This window comes from Amia ocellicauda, chromosome 1, assembly GCF_036373705.1.
Source record: "Amia ocellicauda isolate fAmiCal2 chromosome 1, fAmiCal2.hap1, whole genome shotgun sequence".
Classification (NCBI taxonomy): domain Eukaryota; kingdom Metazoa; phylum Chordata; class Actinopteri; order Amiiformes; family Amiidae; genus Amia; species Amia ocellicauda.
In genome coordinates this window covers 33,816,228-33,830,703 of record NC_089850.1, presented here as the reverse complement: position 1 = coordinate 33,830,703, position 14,476 = coordinate 33,816,228, and the positions used below count along the sequence as shown (strand labels likewise).

The window sequence follows — 14,476 nt, the reverse complement described above, 5'->3', positions numbered from 1 at the left end:
TTTGACCACCTATGTTTAAATATTTAAATATTCCAACAACGAAACTATACCACAACAAAAAAATGGGTAGGTAAACCAAAATAATTAACAATAAACTACCAAACTGTATTTGACAATAGAATATAATATTTATCTTGCAAACAGGTAATGTTACAGAACAGCAGCATAATTTGTTCAAGGAATTACTGTAATTAAATACAAAACACAACCTTTTATGGCATACCGGCAAAAAAAAAAAAAATAGGCCTACTTTTTAAATTGAATTGGATTCCACGACACGAAGCATTACTGAAAACTATTACTCCTTCCTCTCCCAGCCCAATCCAAACTACATTTTGTAAATACTTTGTAATGGACAGATCGTTTAACCCCCCCAAAAAAGACAGCATTTCAGAATATTTTTTTGTTTGTTTGCTGAATTACACTCCGTCCCTATGAGGGAATTGGTGTCTCTCTCTTGCTTGTGGTTGTTCTACATGTATGTTGATTGCTGTGGGAGTCTGAAAGAGCTTATTCAATAGATGCATCTCTCAGAGTTTCCCGCAGTGTACCTGGCCGAACACTTTATTTTTTAATAAACAACAACAACAACAACAAAATTTAAAACACAAGCACACATGCTCCGCCCCCTACTCTCATTCGCCATTGCTAAACTCGATCTGCAAGCACCCCTGACAATACGCGATGCCCCCCCACCAGAATATGGCCCCCCGCTCAACAATACACAAATCGTCCTCCCCCCAGCTCAACAATTCAGTATCAGACTGCCTTGTCTATGCAAATTTTGAGGGAAACCGAGATCTTTGTATTAACTTTATTGTCTACAACAAATGCTTATTTTGTCTATTTTTTACAGTGCTAATTTAAATACATAAGCAGTTATTATTTTATTCTAATCTATATATGCTTGTAGAAAAATGTCTGCAATATTAATAAGAATGTTGAGAAAAGTTAAGTGCCTGAAAAAAAACTCACTCTCGCCGATTCTACTAAACCGACTTGATTCTCTCAATCATGACGACATGAGACAAATGGCGAATGTTACATAAATACTAGTAATGAACGGTTGTTTTTTTGTTTTATTAGTACTGAAAAAGTACTGAATTTTTGGTGTACCGTGCAACACTAGTCTGATCATCTTCAAAAGCTGTATACTGTGTTAATGTAACTACGGATAAGTCTTACTCTTCCATTTATTTAATATAATAATGTTTGTGTATATGTAAACTTTGCCATCATTCTGGATACTGCTTGCTATTCCACATGGTAATGAAAATTCAAAAAGGGAAGAGCACATGTACACAGGTCTTAAGGTAAACGACAGTACAAGTACAAGACTAAGTACATTTATGTACATTGTTGGTTCCTGATAAAGCTGCGTTTACTTGCAACAAGAATTATTCTGCTCACATAATTATATAATATGCCTCAGCCTATTTGTTATGATTAGAGTATTATGTGGCTTATTCATAGCGTTGCCACCTCCTGGTCTGGAAATTGTTGTTGTACTGCGAAAGGTAGATACATTCATACAAAAGCGGGTGTGGCTGTATTCCGAGCTGCGAAGCCGTCATAGGTTATTGTTCTCATTACAAACAAGAATGAAGTCCATGTTTTCGGAATATGTAGCAGTTGGTATTATTTTTCTTTATATGACATTCCCATTCCCGGTATAGAAGAAATTTAAAATACTGCAAATTAATGATGAGGGAACGAATCCAGTACCTCCCTTTGATCTGTTTCCATGGATGCGTTCCATTCATATCTTTCCTCATCTGGAGCGCCAGGATGCGCAGGAAGATCTGGAAACTGCTGGAGGTCGTGTAGAGCTCGGGGCTCTGCTCTTCACTGCAGCAGCTCTTCACCAACTCCAGCATAGAGAAGGGGGTCTTGCTCACACTCCCCAGACCCTTCAGCCCCAGCCACGGGATGGTAAAGGCATTATTCTAGAAAAAAAAAAAAAAAAATCAAATGGTTGCTTAAGGTGCACATTAAAGGATGTCCTAATGTTCAGACATCGATTTTCAGTATCTTCATTGCTTCTTAATTTGACCTACCAGGTTCTTACTGTAATATTCCCAAAGAGTGGTAACAGTTGTGAGGTTGGGTTCCCATAACTGGCACAAACTCAAACAGCAATGAGTGTGCATCCGTAGCTGCTCCTCCAACACACCAGCCTACAATGGAAGGACATTTGTTTTTAAAAATACGACGAACATTCTCTAATATGCCCCCCAAACATACTCTAGTATATATCAACAAGGCAAAAAGACAACGATGCTGCTGAAAAGTTGACATTTTAAAAGTCTGAATGTATTTTGGATATAATGTGCATCTCCTGTTCTATAATGCTTGAGAATTGAATGTATTAAAGCATATACTAGTTTGGTAAAATTTATTTAAAAAAATTGATACTAGCTGGAGATATTCACACATGATCCAATGAACAAAGGGCTTGAAGTTTTACAAACCTTTATACACCAACATCATTCAAAACATAGACAATCTTTTAGAACAGTTCATCAATTCATCCGCCTGGATCTGTCCCATTCTATTATTAATGGAACACAGCCAATACAAATAGCACTCTACATGCGATTCTTATAAGATTTACTCAGGAGTACAGAAAGGGAGGTGGGCATAAGCAGGCTACAAAATATTGATAACATACTGTAGTAGTGTTTAAGCTGTTGTCAGCATAAAGAATACATACATCTTTTTTTTAATGATTAAGCTTTGGATTAAATGCAAAAAAAAACTGAGCATGGACAGCTGTATGCTTGGAATAAGAGAGAAAAACAAATACATGGATAAGAAGACCATACAGAAGATGGGAGGATGAAATCAGAATATATGCACATACCTGAGTAACACAAGACCTTTTCAGAAGTTCTTCAATAAAACCCCAGTTATCTTCTATTTTCTGGAACAAAAATAAAAATAACTTGTTACTTTTATTATAACTTCCTCTCACTACAAAAATAAAATGTCCATATATTAAATAAAATGAATACTTTACTCTTTTCTCAATTGTTCCATTTCGACTGTATTGATAAAGTTCTGCCAAATGTGTTACAAGCCACCAGCTGAAACCCAAGGGGTCTTTGCAGTGTGTGGGGAAATACTCTCTGCATTCATCCAGATTTGCCCCGTTCAGGAGAATCCTCAGTAACTTGTTGATGTAGGTCCAGAAGGACTGGCAAGACAAAAACATATACCAACGATGTTATACAAGAAAAATAAACACTCATTTATAAATATATGTACATAATAATACGTATTCAGTATTCAAACCTTCCTCGCTTGTGAATACTTTAACTTCCTTTTAGCATTTTACAGCTGAATGCCTATTAGGTTACGTGGAAGATTTTAACTATATTAACTCAAAAACATCTCTGCTTATTGCTTTACATGACTCAACAGTATCTTCAGTCAGATAGCTGCTTTTAATTTGTGAGAACAAGGCCTCCACAAGATTAACACCGTTTTAAATGAAATTGGATGCAATAATCAGATAAATGAAAGGTGCAGCTGCATGTATTCATTAATTTATCTGTTCTTTATCTGATAATCAGTTTAGATGATATGCTTAGGAGAGAAGAAATGCAAATTAGCAAAGGCTGCAGTATAGACATTAAAACATCAATGTTACATGTCACATGCAGAGTGGGGGGGACTGACAGACCCCACAGATCTACTTAATATCCACCAGCAAAAATATACTGAAGACTTACTCAGCATTACATGATTTACCAATAAAATTATGTTATCATCAAGGCATCACCCACAAAGACCAGTAGAGAACAAGGTAATGGTTTGCACTAGTAAAAGGTGAATAACAGTATAATAGATTTGCTTTTGATAAGACATGTAAAACCAGTCTTACAGAGAAGATTTATCATCAGGTATCCATCACGATCTTGCTCCATAGCACTCTACAGTTTATTCAAAGCTCAGCTGAAATTCATTACCAAATAAAGACCAACATTTATAAGTGTAACACCAGACTCATAAAGTGTAACTTACATTTCAATCTGAACCACCACATCAAACAGCTGCATAACTGAATATACTATTAACAGGTGAATAGGAGACAATCACTGACAGCAATAATACTCAGATTCATTAATTACAATAATGTTGTTCCAACCTTCAGCCGAAGAAAAAGTAGGCCCTAATAGTTATGTTATTAAAACAATAAATAAAGAACAGCATGTAGGATTCTTCACCTCCACAATGTGTGCATCAGTAGATTTAAAGAAAGTTAAGCTCAAATAAATGTTATAATTAACATTCAGTCAAAACATTCCACAGGTTTTAGAGATTAGTCTGTCATTGTAAATTCCTTTTCTCTTTTTTTTTTTTTACACACTGGAAAACCAGAATAAGAAATATTAATTCCAACAGATTTTATCAAATGCCCACTGGTGTCAATGTTGTGTGTCCACTTATTATATTTGACTTGCTAACATAAAATTCTCAGTAGCATCAATCATTAATCCCCGCTGAGATATTTTAATTTTGATCAAATAGATCTAAATTTAATTAAATAAAAATGTGTTCTAACATACAACCATAAGATGTATAACTAAGCAATTTCATTAATGTAATTTAAATTAAATTAGACATTTAATTTACCTTTTAAATGCGTCTTATTTGGTCGCTATTTTATAGGTACAGAACAAATGCAATGCACACCTGTATCTTCATTACTAAATCAACTTTAAAATACATTTTAAAGGGTATAAAGACATTAGGGTTAGCAGTGAAAAGAAAAGTGTCTTGTATTTCAAAAAAGATTCATAAAACGCTTAGCTTACCTCCGTATGAGATGCTTTACTTCTGTGATCTAGTAGATGGATTATCATGACCCAGAGTTCCTTGGTGCAACTGCAGTAATAATGGCAGCTTGTCAGGGCATCAGTTGGTCTGACCTGAAACAATGGTAAAATCAAGGCTGGTCAAAGTTGGCAGATCCTGGGCACTGTGTGCAATAGCAACCCACTGCACTACTCTGGTGCCTCTCGGACTCTGGGACACTCTTAAGGTATGAGTTCAACTGAAAGAACCTGGAAGACCTATGTCTGTGGAAGATCCGGTATGACAAAAATATAGATAAATAAATGAATACATGAATGAATCTATTATTTTTGCTCTCAAATCTCGGGGACCATTGTGTGCCCTTCAACCTAGGGCATTGGTGTGAGAGTAGTAGTAAGCTGAACAAAACAGCCATTGACAATTTGGAAGTAGGCTACACAAGGGGGGGGAGATAACTAGGCCTTTGTTCTTGAATACAAAATAACAACATAGAACAAAAGTGCATCACTGAAACTTACTTTTGATATTGACTGATGTTTACAGACACACTACTACTATAAAGTCATGCCAGGTCTTCCAAGACCTTCTCAACTTTGGCATGTATCAATATGGAGCAATAAAGGAGAACAGAAAACCCAACTGCATGAAGAGGAAAACACCTACAGGGTTTGATCTCATTAGATTTACTGCTTGAGCTGTTCAATCTTCAGTAGAGTGCTGAAGAACTTGCAGAGACCTGGCAAAACTAAGACTGGATTTCAGACAAGAAGCCTCTGTTGAGAACCTGCTTGACTTGTGCCTTAGAAAATAAAGCATACGATCAGAAAGAGCACCTCAAGAAAGGTGAGTATAACTAATAACACACTACTATACATGACATATTCAATTAACTAATCAACCACACATTAGAACACTTTTCTTTTTTTTAAACTCCATTGGTATGCTATATGGTAAATGTACATTATATGTTGAAGTACCTTATTGTACTTGTTCAAGGCCAGGCCAATGAGGTCACACAGAAGGTTTGTACAGTGCTCCTCAAACAGGCTGATGTTGGTAAGGTTCTCTCCAGTTAAATTCATAAACTGGTGTGCATAAACTACCTGACCTGCAACCAACAAACATAATAAATTACATGCGTTTAACATTTAACAGTAAAGTGATAATAAAGGCTTAATGTACGACACTGATAAACATACGTGTTAATACTCATAATACAAAAACCATTAACTAACAGTTTTTCATTGATTCCAAAAATCTAAATAAAACAAATTTTCATTCTAGCTGATAAGCCAGCCATATGAGTTACAGCTATATATTCATGGAACTGGTAGCCTTATAATGGTGATATAGCGGCAGCACGAATAGTGGTAATAAAATGTAGTTATAAGATGGCAGTAAAGCTGCCAAATACATTGATATTTTTTTTCCATTCTGACAGTCTTCTTTAGTTGTAAGTGGAGCATGTAATGTAAATCTAAAACCCACATTGGACCAAGAATTGCACAGCATAGTGGAAACTGCAGCTGGCAATATTAATCTTTATTTTTTTAAAGGTTTCAATCTTAGCTTTGTGTGTCTCTCTCTCATACAGAATGGATATACACCGATCAGCCATACCATTATGACCACCTGCCTAATATTGTGTAGGTCCCCCTTTTGCCGCCAAAACAGCCCTGACCCGTCGAAGCATGGACTCCACTAGACCTCTGAAGGTGTGCTGTGGTATCTGGCACCAAGACGTTAGCAGCAGATCCTTCAAGTCCTGTAAGCTGCGAGGTGGGGCCTCCATGGATCGGACTCGTTTGTCCAGCACATCCCACAGACGCTCGATTGGATTGAGATCTGGGGAATTTGGAGGCCAAGTCAACACCTTCAACTCATGATTCATCAGACCAGGCCACCTTCTTCCATTTCTTCGTGGTCCAGTTCTGATGCTCACGTGCCCATTGTAGGCACTTTCGGCAGTGGACAGGGGTCAGCATGGGCACCCTGACTGGTCTGTGGATCAGAACCAGCATTAACTTTTTCAGCAATTTGAGCTACAGTAGCTCGTCTGTTGGATCGGACCACACGGGCCAGCCTTCGCTCCCCACGTGCATCAATGAGCCTTGGCCCCCCATGACCCTGTTGCCGGTTCACCGCTTTTCCTTCCTTGGACCACTTTTGATAGGTACTGACCACTGCAGACCAGGAACACCCCACAAGAGCTGCAGTTTTGGAGATGCTCTGACCCAGTCGTCTATCCATCACAATTTGGCCCTTGTCAAAGTCGCTCAGATCCTTATGCTTGCCCATTTTTCCTGACAAAATGTCCACTTGCTGCCTAATATATCCCACCCACTGACAGGTGCCATGATAACGAGATTATCAGTGTTATGCACTTCACCTGTGAGTGGTCATAATGTTATGGTTGATCGGTGTACACACACATAGTGGAGTACACAATACCACTGGTCAACTGAATTTGTCTTACCAAAGTCATATATTATACTCTCAGGTTATTTTACCAAAACCCATCTTCACAGTACTAGTGAAAAGGGATATTTAGTTATTTAAAAAAAATGTGCATCTAATAACAGGAACATTTGTGAGAATTGCATCTCATTTAAACATCTAACACTTACCCATCACCTTCTCTCCAAGCAAATGAAGAATTTCCAGGACTGACCAGTGGATATCAAGATGAAGGTGCAACAAATGCCAGGATGGAGAGAATAACTTAAAGAAACAAACAAGACATTTTTTCTATATACCATATAGCATATAAAAACAATGACAACATAAACAATGTGTACTGAAATATTAATTAAAACGTTAAGAACAGCAGTGTATGCATTTCACACCTTTCCTTGGTGGTTTATAGTAAAAGCCCCCTGGATGTTGCTGGGCAGATCACGCAGGTGCCCAATGTACAGAACAATGCCATGCAGCTCCTCCAGTAGTACTGATGGCAGCTGTACTTCCAGCTCCTCATATGGGTGCAGATGGCCATCATCAATACCCTTGGAATATTCCAGATACCTGTGCGTTTAGAAAGATTACATTAGAGATAGCAAGACCTGAACCATGAGGACCTCATGTAATTGTCTCTGATACAGACAGATCTGGCGTGGTATTGGTGTGAAAGTTGTTAAAATTATCTTCATTTGTATTTCCTTTTTTTCAGCCATGGTAAGTCACTATACAATCATGCCATTTCTTTAACCCTTCAGCAGTCACAGTATGTCATTGTACACTCGTTCATTTAAAACAGGAACAAGAAATTAAACAACACAAGAGACAGACACAGTTATTTCAAGATTAATTTTAACTGTATAGATGGAATGACCTTTGTATTTAAAAACTTTATAATGACAATATAATGACAATGTACCTGCACTACTAATGGTCTAAAAAAAAAAAAAAAAAAACTAAATTCAAGAATGAAAAGACTAATCCGGCAGAAAATCACTTGGAAAGAGAATTTACAAGCACACATCTCTCATACCAGCACCTTTTGCTGCTCTTACCTTGAAATGAAGACTTTGACATACTGCATAAATGCCACACAATGTTGCCTTATTTCCTCAGCTTCAAAATGAAAGTTGCTGGCCTGCCCTAAAAAACACCACATCCGAGTTTATTAGAGTTAGTCATTATGAAGCCTGACTGAGGCCTTTTTTGTTTAGAGCTGTTCATTGTTGAGCTACATGGGCAGGCCAATGTGAACACAATGCAAGACATCCTACAGTATAGCCTTAGAAATACCACAGACCATATTCAGTATCAAGCGGTCAACTGTGCTTCTTAGGACTTGTGCACCACATCCAGCATTATTTAAGACTTCAGTTCACATTAAGCACTCATGTTACATTATCATGCAGAAAATTAGGTTTAATTCTCTGGGGATCATACATAGTGATACATTATGACCTAAAGCAAAATGTATAAATAATCTGAACACAGCATAATCATGTAGCAAGCACAGAAGCAGTTGGAAGAAGTACATTTCAACGTCTCAATGTGGTATAAAGAGGTGTTGGGGAGAGAATATTGGTTTCTGTCATCAGAACATGGATTTTCTAAATCCTTCTGCCCTAGATTAAGCACACAAACACAATGTCTAGCAGTTACAGTGATTTACACCACAGACCTCCCCTGTTGTTTGTTTAAATCCTAATAAGCAGAATTAAAATGTTTACCAAAGTCATGTGAGCTTGCCTGAACCAGGGTTTCCAATCTGTGTAAAGCCTGCCTGAAGAGACAGAAATGAAACCAACGGTGAACTCATTCATTTTCCGAAGACCTATTACAGCAAGACTAGCCCACTTCAATTATGTTCAGAGAAAAGGGAGCAGAAGCTCAGTATAAAGACTGGAAAACAATCTCTCTTACTTGAGCAAGCTGAAGAGGAGTTTGGCAGACTCCACCAATGCCGTCTCTGTCACCCAGGGAAAGCCAAACATGTCCACAGTGTCTGTTTCATAGTCAGTTGGCGAGGGATCCAATTTTAATAACAATCTAAAGGCCCAATTAAAACATCTTTATTTAATACATGCCGACAGTATTTAAATCCATACTCCATTTAAGAAAAAGTACAAGATGTTACCACTAAAGAAACACAATCCAAACATTCACCTCTTCAGGGCCCCCCTTGTCATGTACCCATCTGCGGAGAAATGTCTGCCATCGTCCCTGGCCGGCTCGGACCCGCAGCAGAAGCACGGCGGCCGGACAGCGGTCACCCCACACTCACTGTCCACCAGGAAGGGCGACACGGGCGGGGTGAGGGACGGGCTGAAGTCATCCTCCATTTCACTAACGACCTGAACAATGAAACCTGAACCTAAATAAAGTGCATCCTCATGCATTCAACTAATAAAAGTATTCAAAATAATGCAATTATGCGGTTTAATAAGCTGGTGCTAGTGCTAGCCTCTGTTGTTGTTATAGGTAGAGAACAGATACTGCATGCCATCAGCTACAGCATTTAATTTAATTTAAAGCAGTTATCAGGGTAACTAAGGTTAACATTTTCATTAAAACTTGTACTTATTTATATATTGGCATTGCATGTGACATAAACAACCTCGTTCTAGTTGTACAAAGCCAATTTACAGCACATACAGGTTATGACAACCGATACGTTGCAAAAGTCTTCACTAAGCGCTTTTCTTAAATGCAAAAGGAAATAACGTTTAATGTATGTATGGCAGTGTAATGCGATCCTTGTTTACATTCCTTTTGCTACATAATTTAAGACATTAGTTACATTTACAGCGCAGGAAGTTATACAATCCGCTCACCCGAAAGCGCTCCTTGTGTTTTGCTTTCTCCCGCGCCACAAACCAGGCCTGTGACGCATGCGCGCTCGCTGCAGCTCGTCGCCCATTGGCTGAAAGTTCTCCGCGTGTCTTTGACCCCAGTGCGCAGGGCCGCGCTGAAGGGAAAGGCGAGGAGGTTCGCATGATCGCTGTGAACAGCAAGCTTTTACTAACCCTTTCCAATGTGCCCAATGAACACAACCTAAAGTCATTGTTAAGTAGGAAGAGTTTCTGCAACATCACGCTCCTACCATTCTCTGAATATCTGTATTTTAATTAGCTGGCTACATGTATCTATAATTATTGAAACATTTAATAGGTTATCATTAACCACAAGCATTACAAAAATAACGTTAAATTATAAGAAATACTACATATGTGATCAATTTACTATATAAAGTGTGGTAATCTTGATGGTAGTAGTAACATTGCTTTGAATTATATATTTATATCCAAAACAATTTAGTGAAATGCCTTATGATTATAAATACAACAAAAATACCTGCAGGCACAAAGCTTGAAGTTACATATTATACATTACAACAGTCTATGCAATATAAACTGCAATATGGCAGTGCAGTGCACTCAGTACAAAATAAAACAGCAGTACATGATAAGACACATTTAAAGTGCGTGGATGAGCCCGAAGAAGTAGGATTTACAAAGGCTGTCAAAACAGGGGAGTTTTGGGCAGGTGATGAAATGCTTTCATGGCAGCATTTGAATAATGATATCTTCCGATTTGCCATAGCACACTCAGTTTAACAAACATTGTGTTGCATTTGACACTTTCAAGAAAATAAACGAGTAGACTATTTGGGGTTTTTATAGTTGTATTACTTTTTTATTATTATCATCATTATTATTGTCATGTATCTGCACAGGGAATATTGACATAAACGAATTTTTGGTGGGGCGTTTTTGTTTGTTTTGCACATATGCAAAATACATAAATAAAGCTATTTATTTATTTGCATAATATACTACCCTTACCCAAAAACAAACAAACAAACAAACAAACAAACAGAAACTAAAGGGAGGGGGGTCATGTAGCCAGGCGTCTGTGTTTGTGAAAGTGTATGAAAATCACGTCTCCACTCCACAGCTCTTAGAAGAGCCTGACTGAGAGTTCCTGTCTAATTAAAAAACAGTACATCAGAGTTAAATAAAATTGGACCCAGGATAACCCTGATTTCCATATGCAGATTTATCTGCACTGACAGCTCCTCTCTCCATTGCATTGTGTCTGCATTCAATACCACCTTCCCGATTTCCACTAAAATCTAGACAGAAATGAAAAGAGATCCAAACAGCCGTGGTTTGCTGAAGTGATTTTATATCGCAACGTTTGTTCTGCTAACGTTGTTTTATTTGTAGCTAGTAAGGCAAGGCTCTCTCGAAGCCATGATGTGGAAATTAGCTCTGCCACGTTCAGGAAGGGATTTCTCCCCTAATGACCGCGATGCAAAAATGGAAGAATATAGAAAGAACTGAGATACAGAGATTTAAAAATGATTTCAGCTGATAAATGACTCTCTTCGTCAGAGAACATAAACGTGATGTGCTGCACAGGCAACTGGACTCCCCAGCAAAAACAAATCAGTTCCTATGAAACGTGAATGGAAGGTAAGTCTCTTCATATTGCGCTAATTGCGACTGTTAACCTTTGTTTTGTATACAGTAGGATTAAACATGTAGTTAACCCCTTTCTTGCCATGTGCTTGCGTAGTAGTGTTGTGCTATTACAAGTGCAAAACTGTGACTTTGTAGATTGCCAGATAATATTTGCCTACAAATGAAACAATATTCGGTAAATGTTTGTTTCCATGTAAAATAAATGTTACTGCATGCACGTGTTGTTTTCATTTTGTTTTTACACAGACGTTTATTTTTTGTAAACGAGTCAATGTTCAAACCTTAAAATACAGCTAGTATACCTTTGCCATTTTTATAAAAATATATAAGTGTATCAACAAATTGTTTGGAATTAAAAGCATGGTTTGTTTTGTTCTCTGTGACGAAAAAAACAACAACAGTTAATTGTTACTATTGTTCAATGCAATCTTACGTTTTCCCTGTGTTAATTGGGTTAAAAATGGCAGTGCTTATTAGAAATTCTAATTTCACAATGCAGTACTGCCAATACACTCCGTCTGTGAATTATTCACATCTTTAATTTGCTCATTTAATGACAGTGTTCTGTAATCAGAGTGCAGAGACTGCTTCCCATGCATTATGTATGATGTTCAAGACTTAAATGCAGGACATTATGGAGCTCACAGAGTGACTCAGTAATTAGTTTTCCACAAGGCAGCAGTTAGATGTTAAACTACTGGAACACATAATTCACACAAACTATATGGTGTGACTAATGAAATTTTATCCCCAAGATGGCCTTTAAAGGAAGTAAAATGATAGTGTGTTATATTTCCTTTTAATTAACCAAACTGTGTCAAAAATGTAGAAGACGCTGCACCTGTTGCTACATATTAGTGCATTTGCTGTAAGTTTTTGAAAGATTGATTATGGTTGTGTTTGGTCCTCTTTCCCTCCATAGCAGGACTTTTGCTTTTTTTTTCCTCATAGATGTTGCAGCAGCTGAGGCGTTTTGTTTATATATTTAAAGTATATGATTGAGGATTATTCTCATTTTGATTCAACAAGTGCATGACAATTACAAGTATGCCAAGCAGTTATTTCAGTGTAGCTGTGCATGAATACATGTTACCAGCTAATGGTAAACATTGGCTTAGTGCAATGTGTTATATCATGGAAACACCTACACGCATGTTCTTATTAAAACAGTTAGATACTTCTAAACACACACCATATTGTATTACATTAATTGTTTGTATAGTTTCATAAAGGCTTTAATCATACATTACATAAAAGTAGTTGCCGATGAGCTCATCTTTTTATGTTTTGGTCATAATGTCTATAAATACAATCATAGATATACTAAACTATACCTTGTTGGACAGTTAGATTAGTTAGGAGAATGGGATCAACAGAATGGCATATTTCAATACTTCAGAATTGTGTCACCTTCCCAGAACATATGCAGCAGAGCAGCTATCCCTTCAGACATTGACAGTGTGATAGTTGTTTTCTTGTGGGAACCAATAACACAGGTCTGTTTATTTACATACAGGATCTCCATGAAAAAGGCACAAAGTTGCTGATAATGTTGAGTGTACAAGAATCACATATAAATGGGATGTCACATCATCTTTTACAATATCGCCATTTCTGTTGTCTCTCCTGTCAAGAGGCTTTGATCTTGAAGATATGATGTGTTAATGTCAGTCATAAACCATGTCTCCGCAGTCACATGTAAGAGACGGGTAATATGGGTTCTTGAAAGATGAGTCCTCTGTAGCAGATCTCAGCTAAATGTTTCACCCCTATCAACAGGTATGTCAATATTGCAATAACAGAAAACTGTTATTCATTTAAAGATGTAGGGAAATAAGCATGTATACCCTGGTTACTACCTTGCCAGTGGGTCTGGCTCTTTGGCAAAGTGGCAGTGTGGGTGGCTGTGGTGTGAGACATTGGGGTTTGATTCCCAACACCAATTGCCAGTCCATGTAGTGTGACAGACAATATATATATATATATATATATATATATATATATATTAAAGGTAAGGCATAAGCATTGGCCATCTTAATGGAAAGTTCAGGTGAAACTGGCTATCGGAGGAACTGACAAACATATGTAACTATGAGATTGACAGAATCTAAATACACATGGGCATAAAAGACATACGGCTAATTAGAATATGATTAAAGCAGTCATTCTGATATACATTGTAAGGATTCAAAGCATTTATAACTACCTGAAGTCTTAAGGGTTCGTAATTGCCTTGTGTTGATTGAAAATTAGAAGTAGTTTGACTTCATCTCATATATCTTTTCCCAAAATTTGAGTCTAGAATTTAAAAATATGTCCCCTTAATTATGATCCCTTTTATGTCTTAATTGATTATGTTTAAATGTTAAGTGGTGCAACTATATGTGCCTTTGAAAATATAGTAGTGACATGTACTTTGTAAAAGTAAGATAGTAAACTTTTTCAGTAATTACTTTCCCAGTTGTGTCCATGAGTAACTTATAAATGTAGCTTTTATTAAACGTACAGAGAAAATATATTTTAGTAATTCTTATCAGTTTAAAACTGCAGTATTTTTTAAATGAGGGAGCTTTAAGCCCTCTATTCAAATTTCTCAAAAGGATTTAATGTTTTACTTAATAGGCTGCAAATCACTTTATCTGTTCAATAATAATATGTTACAAGTGTGATCAATTAAAATTCTGAACAGCTTCCTGGCTACTCTTTATTTCCAT

General features: G+C 37.1%; 2 protein-coding genes across 3 annotated transcripts in view; one reads left to right on the top strand and one right to left on the bottom strand.

Moving 5' to 3' along the window:
• Window positions 1-10,199, bottom strand: part of mms22l (MMS22-like, DNA repair protein) — a 39,633-nt gene extending 29,434 nt beyond the window's left edge. For both annotated transcript variants that reach the window (XM_066702629.1, XM_066702636.1), the window contains exons 1-13: window positions 10,110-10,199; window positions 9,442-9,629; window positions 9,199-9,324; window positions 9,006-9,058; window positions 8,334-8,421; window positions 7,668-7,845; window positions 7,449-7,542; window positions 5,799-5,929; window positions 4,821-4,934; window positions 3,020-3,196; window positions 2,864-2,923; window positions 2,058-2,177; window positions 1,726-1,946 (exon numbers count right to left, since the gene is read on the bottom strand). In XM_066702629.1, the coding sequence (XP_066558726.1) occupies window positions 1,726-1,946; window positions 2,058-2,177; window positions 2,864-2,923; window positions 3,020-3,196; window positions 4,821-4,934; window positions 5,799-5,929; window positions 7,449-7,542; window positions 7,668-7,845; window positions 8,334-8,421; window positions 9,006-9,058; window positions 9,199-9,324; window positions 9,442-9,617 (1,538 nt within the window). In that variant the 5' untranslated portion in view covers window positions 9,618-9,629; window positions 10,110-10,199. The remainder of the gene's footprint in view (window positions 1-1,725; window positions 1,947-2,057; window positions 2,178-2,863; window positions 2,924-3,019; window positions 3,197-4,820; window positions 4,935-5,798; window positions 5,930-7,448; window positions 7,543-7,667; window positions 7,846-8,333; window positions 8,422-9,005; window positions 9,059-9,198; window positions 9,325-9,441; window positions 9,630-10,109) is intronic.
• A 1,229-nt stretch (window positions 10,200-11,428) lies between these two features.
• LOC136748666 (PC3-like endoprotease variant B) overlaps window positions 11,429-14,476 on the top strand; it is a 272,976-nt gene continuing 269,928 nt past the window's right edge. The window contains exon 1 of the mRNA XM_066702614.1: window positions 11,429-11,753. Coding sequence (XP_066558711.1) covers window positions 11,747-11,753 — 7 coding nt within the window. The 5' untranslated portion in view covers window positions 11,429-11,746. The remainder of the gene's footprint in view (window positions 11,754-14,476) is intronic.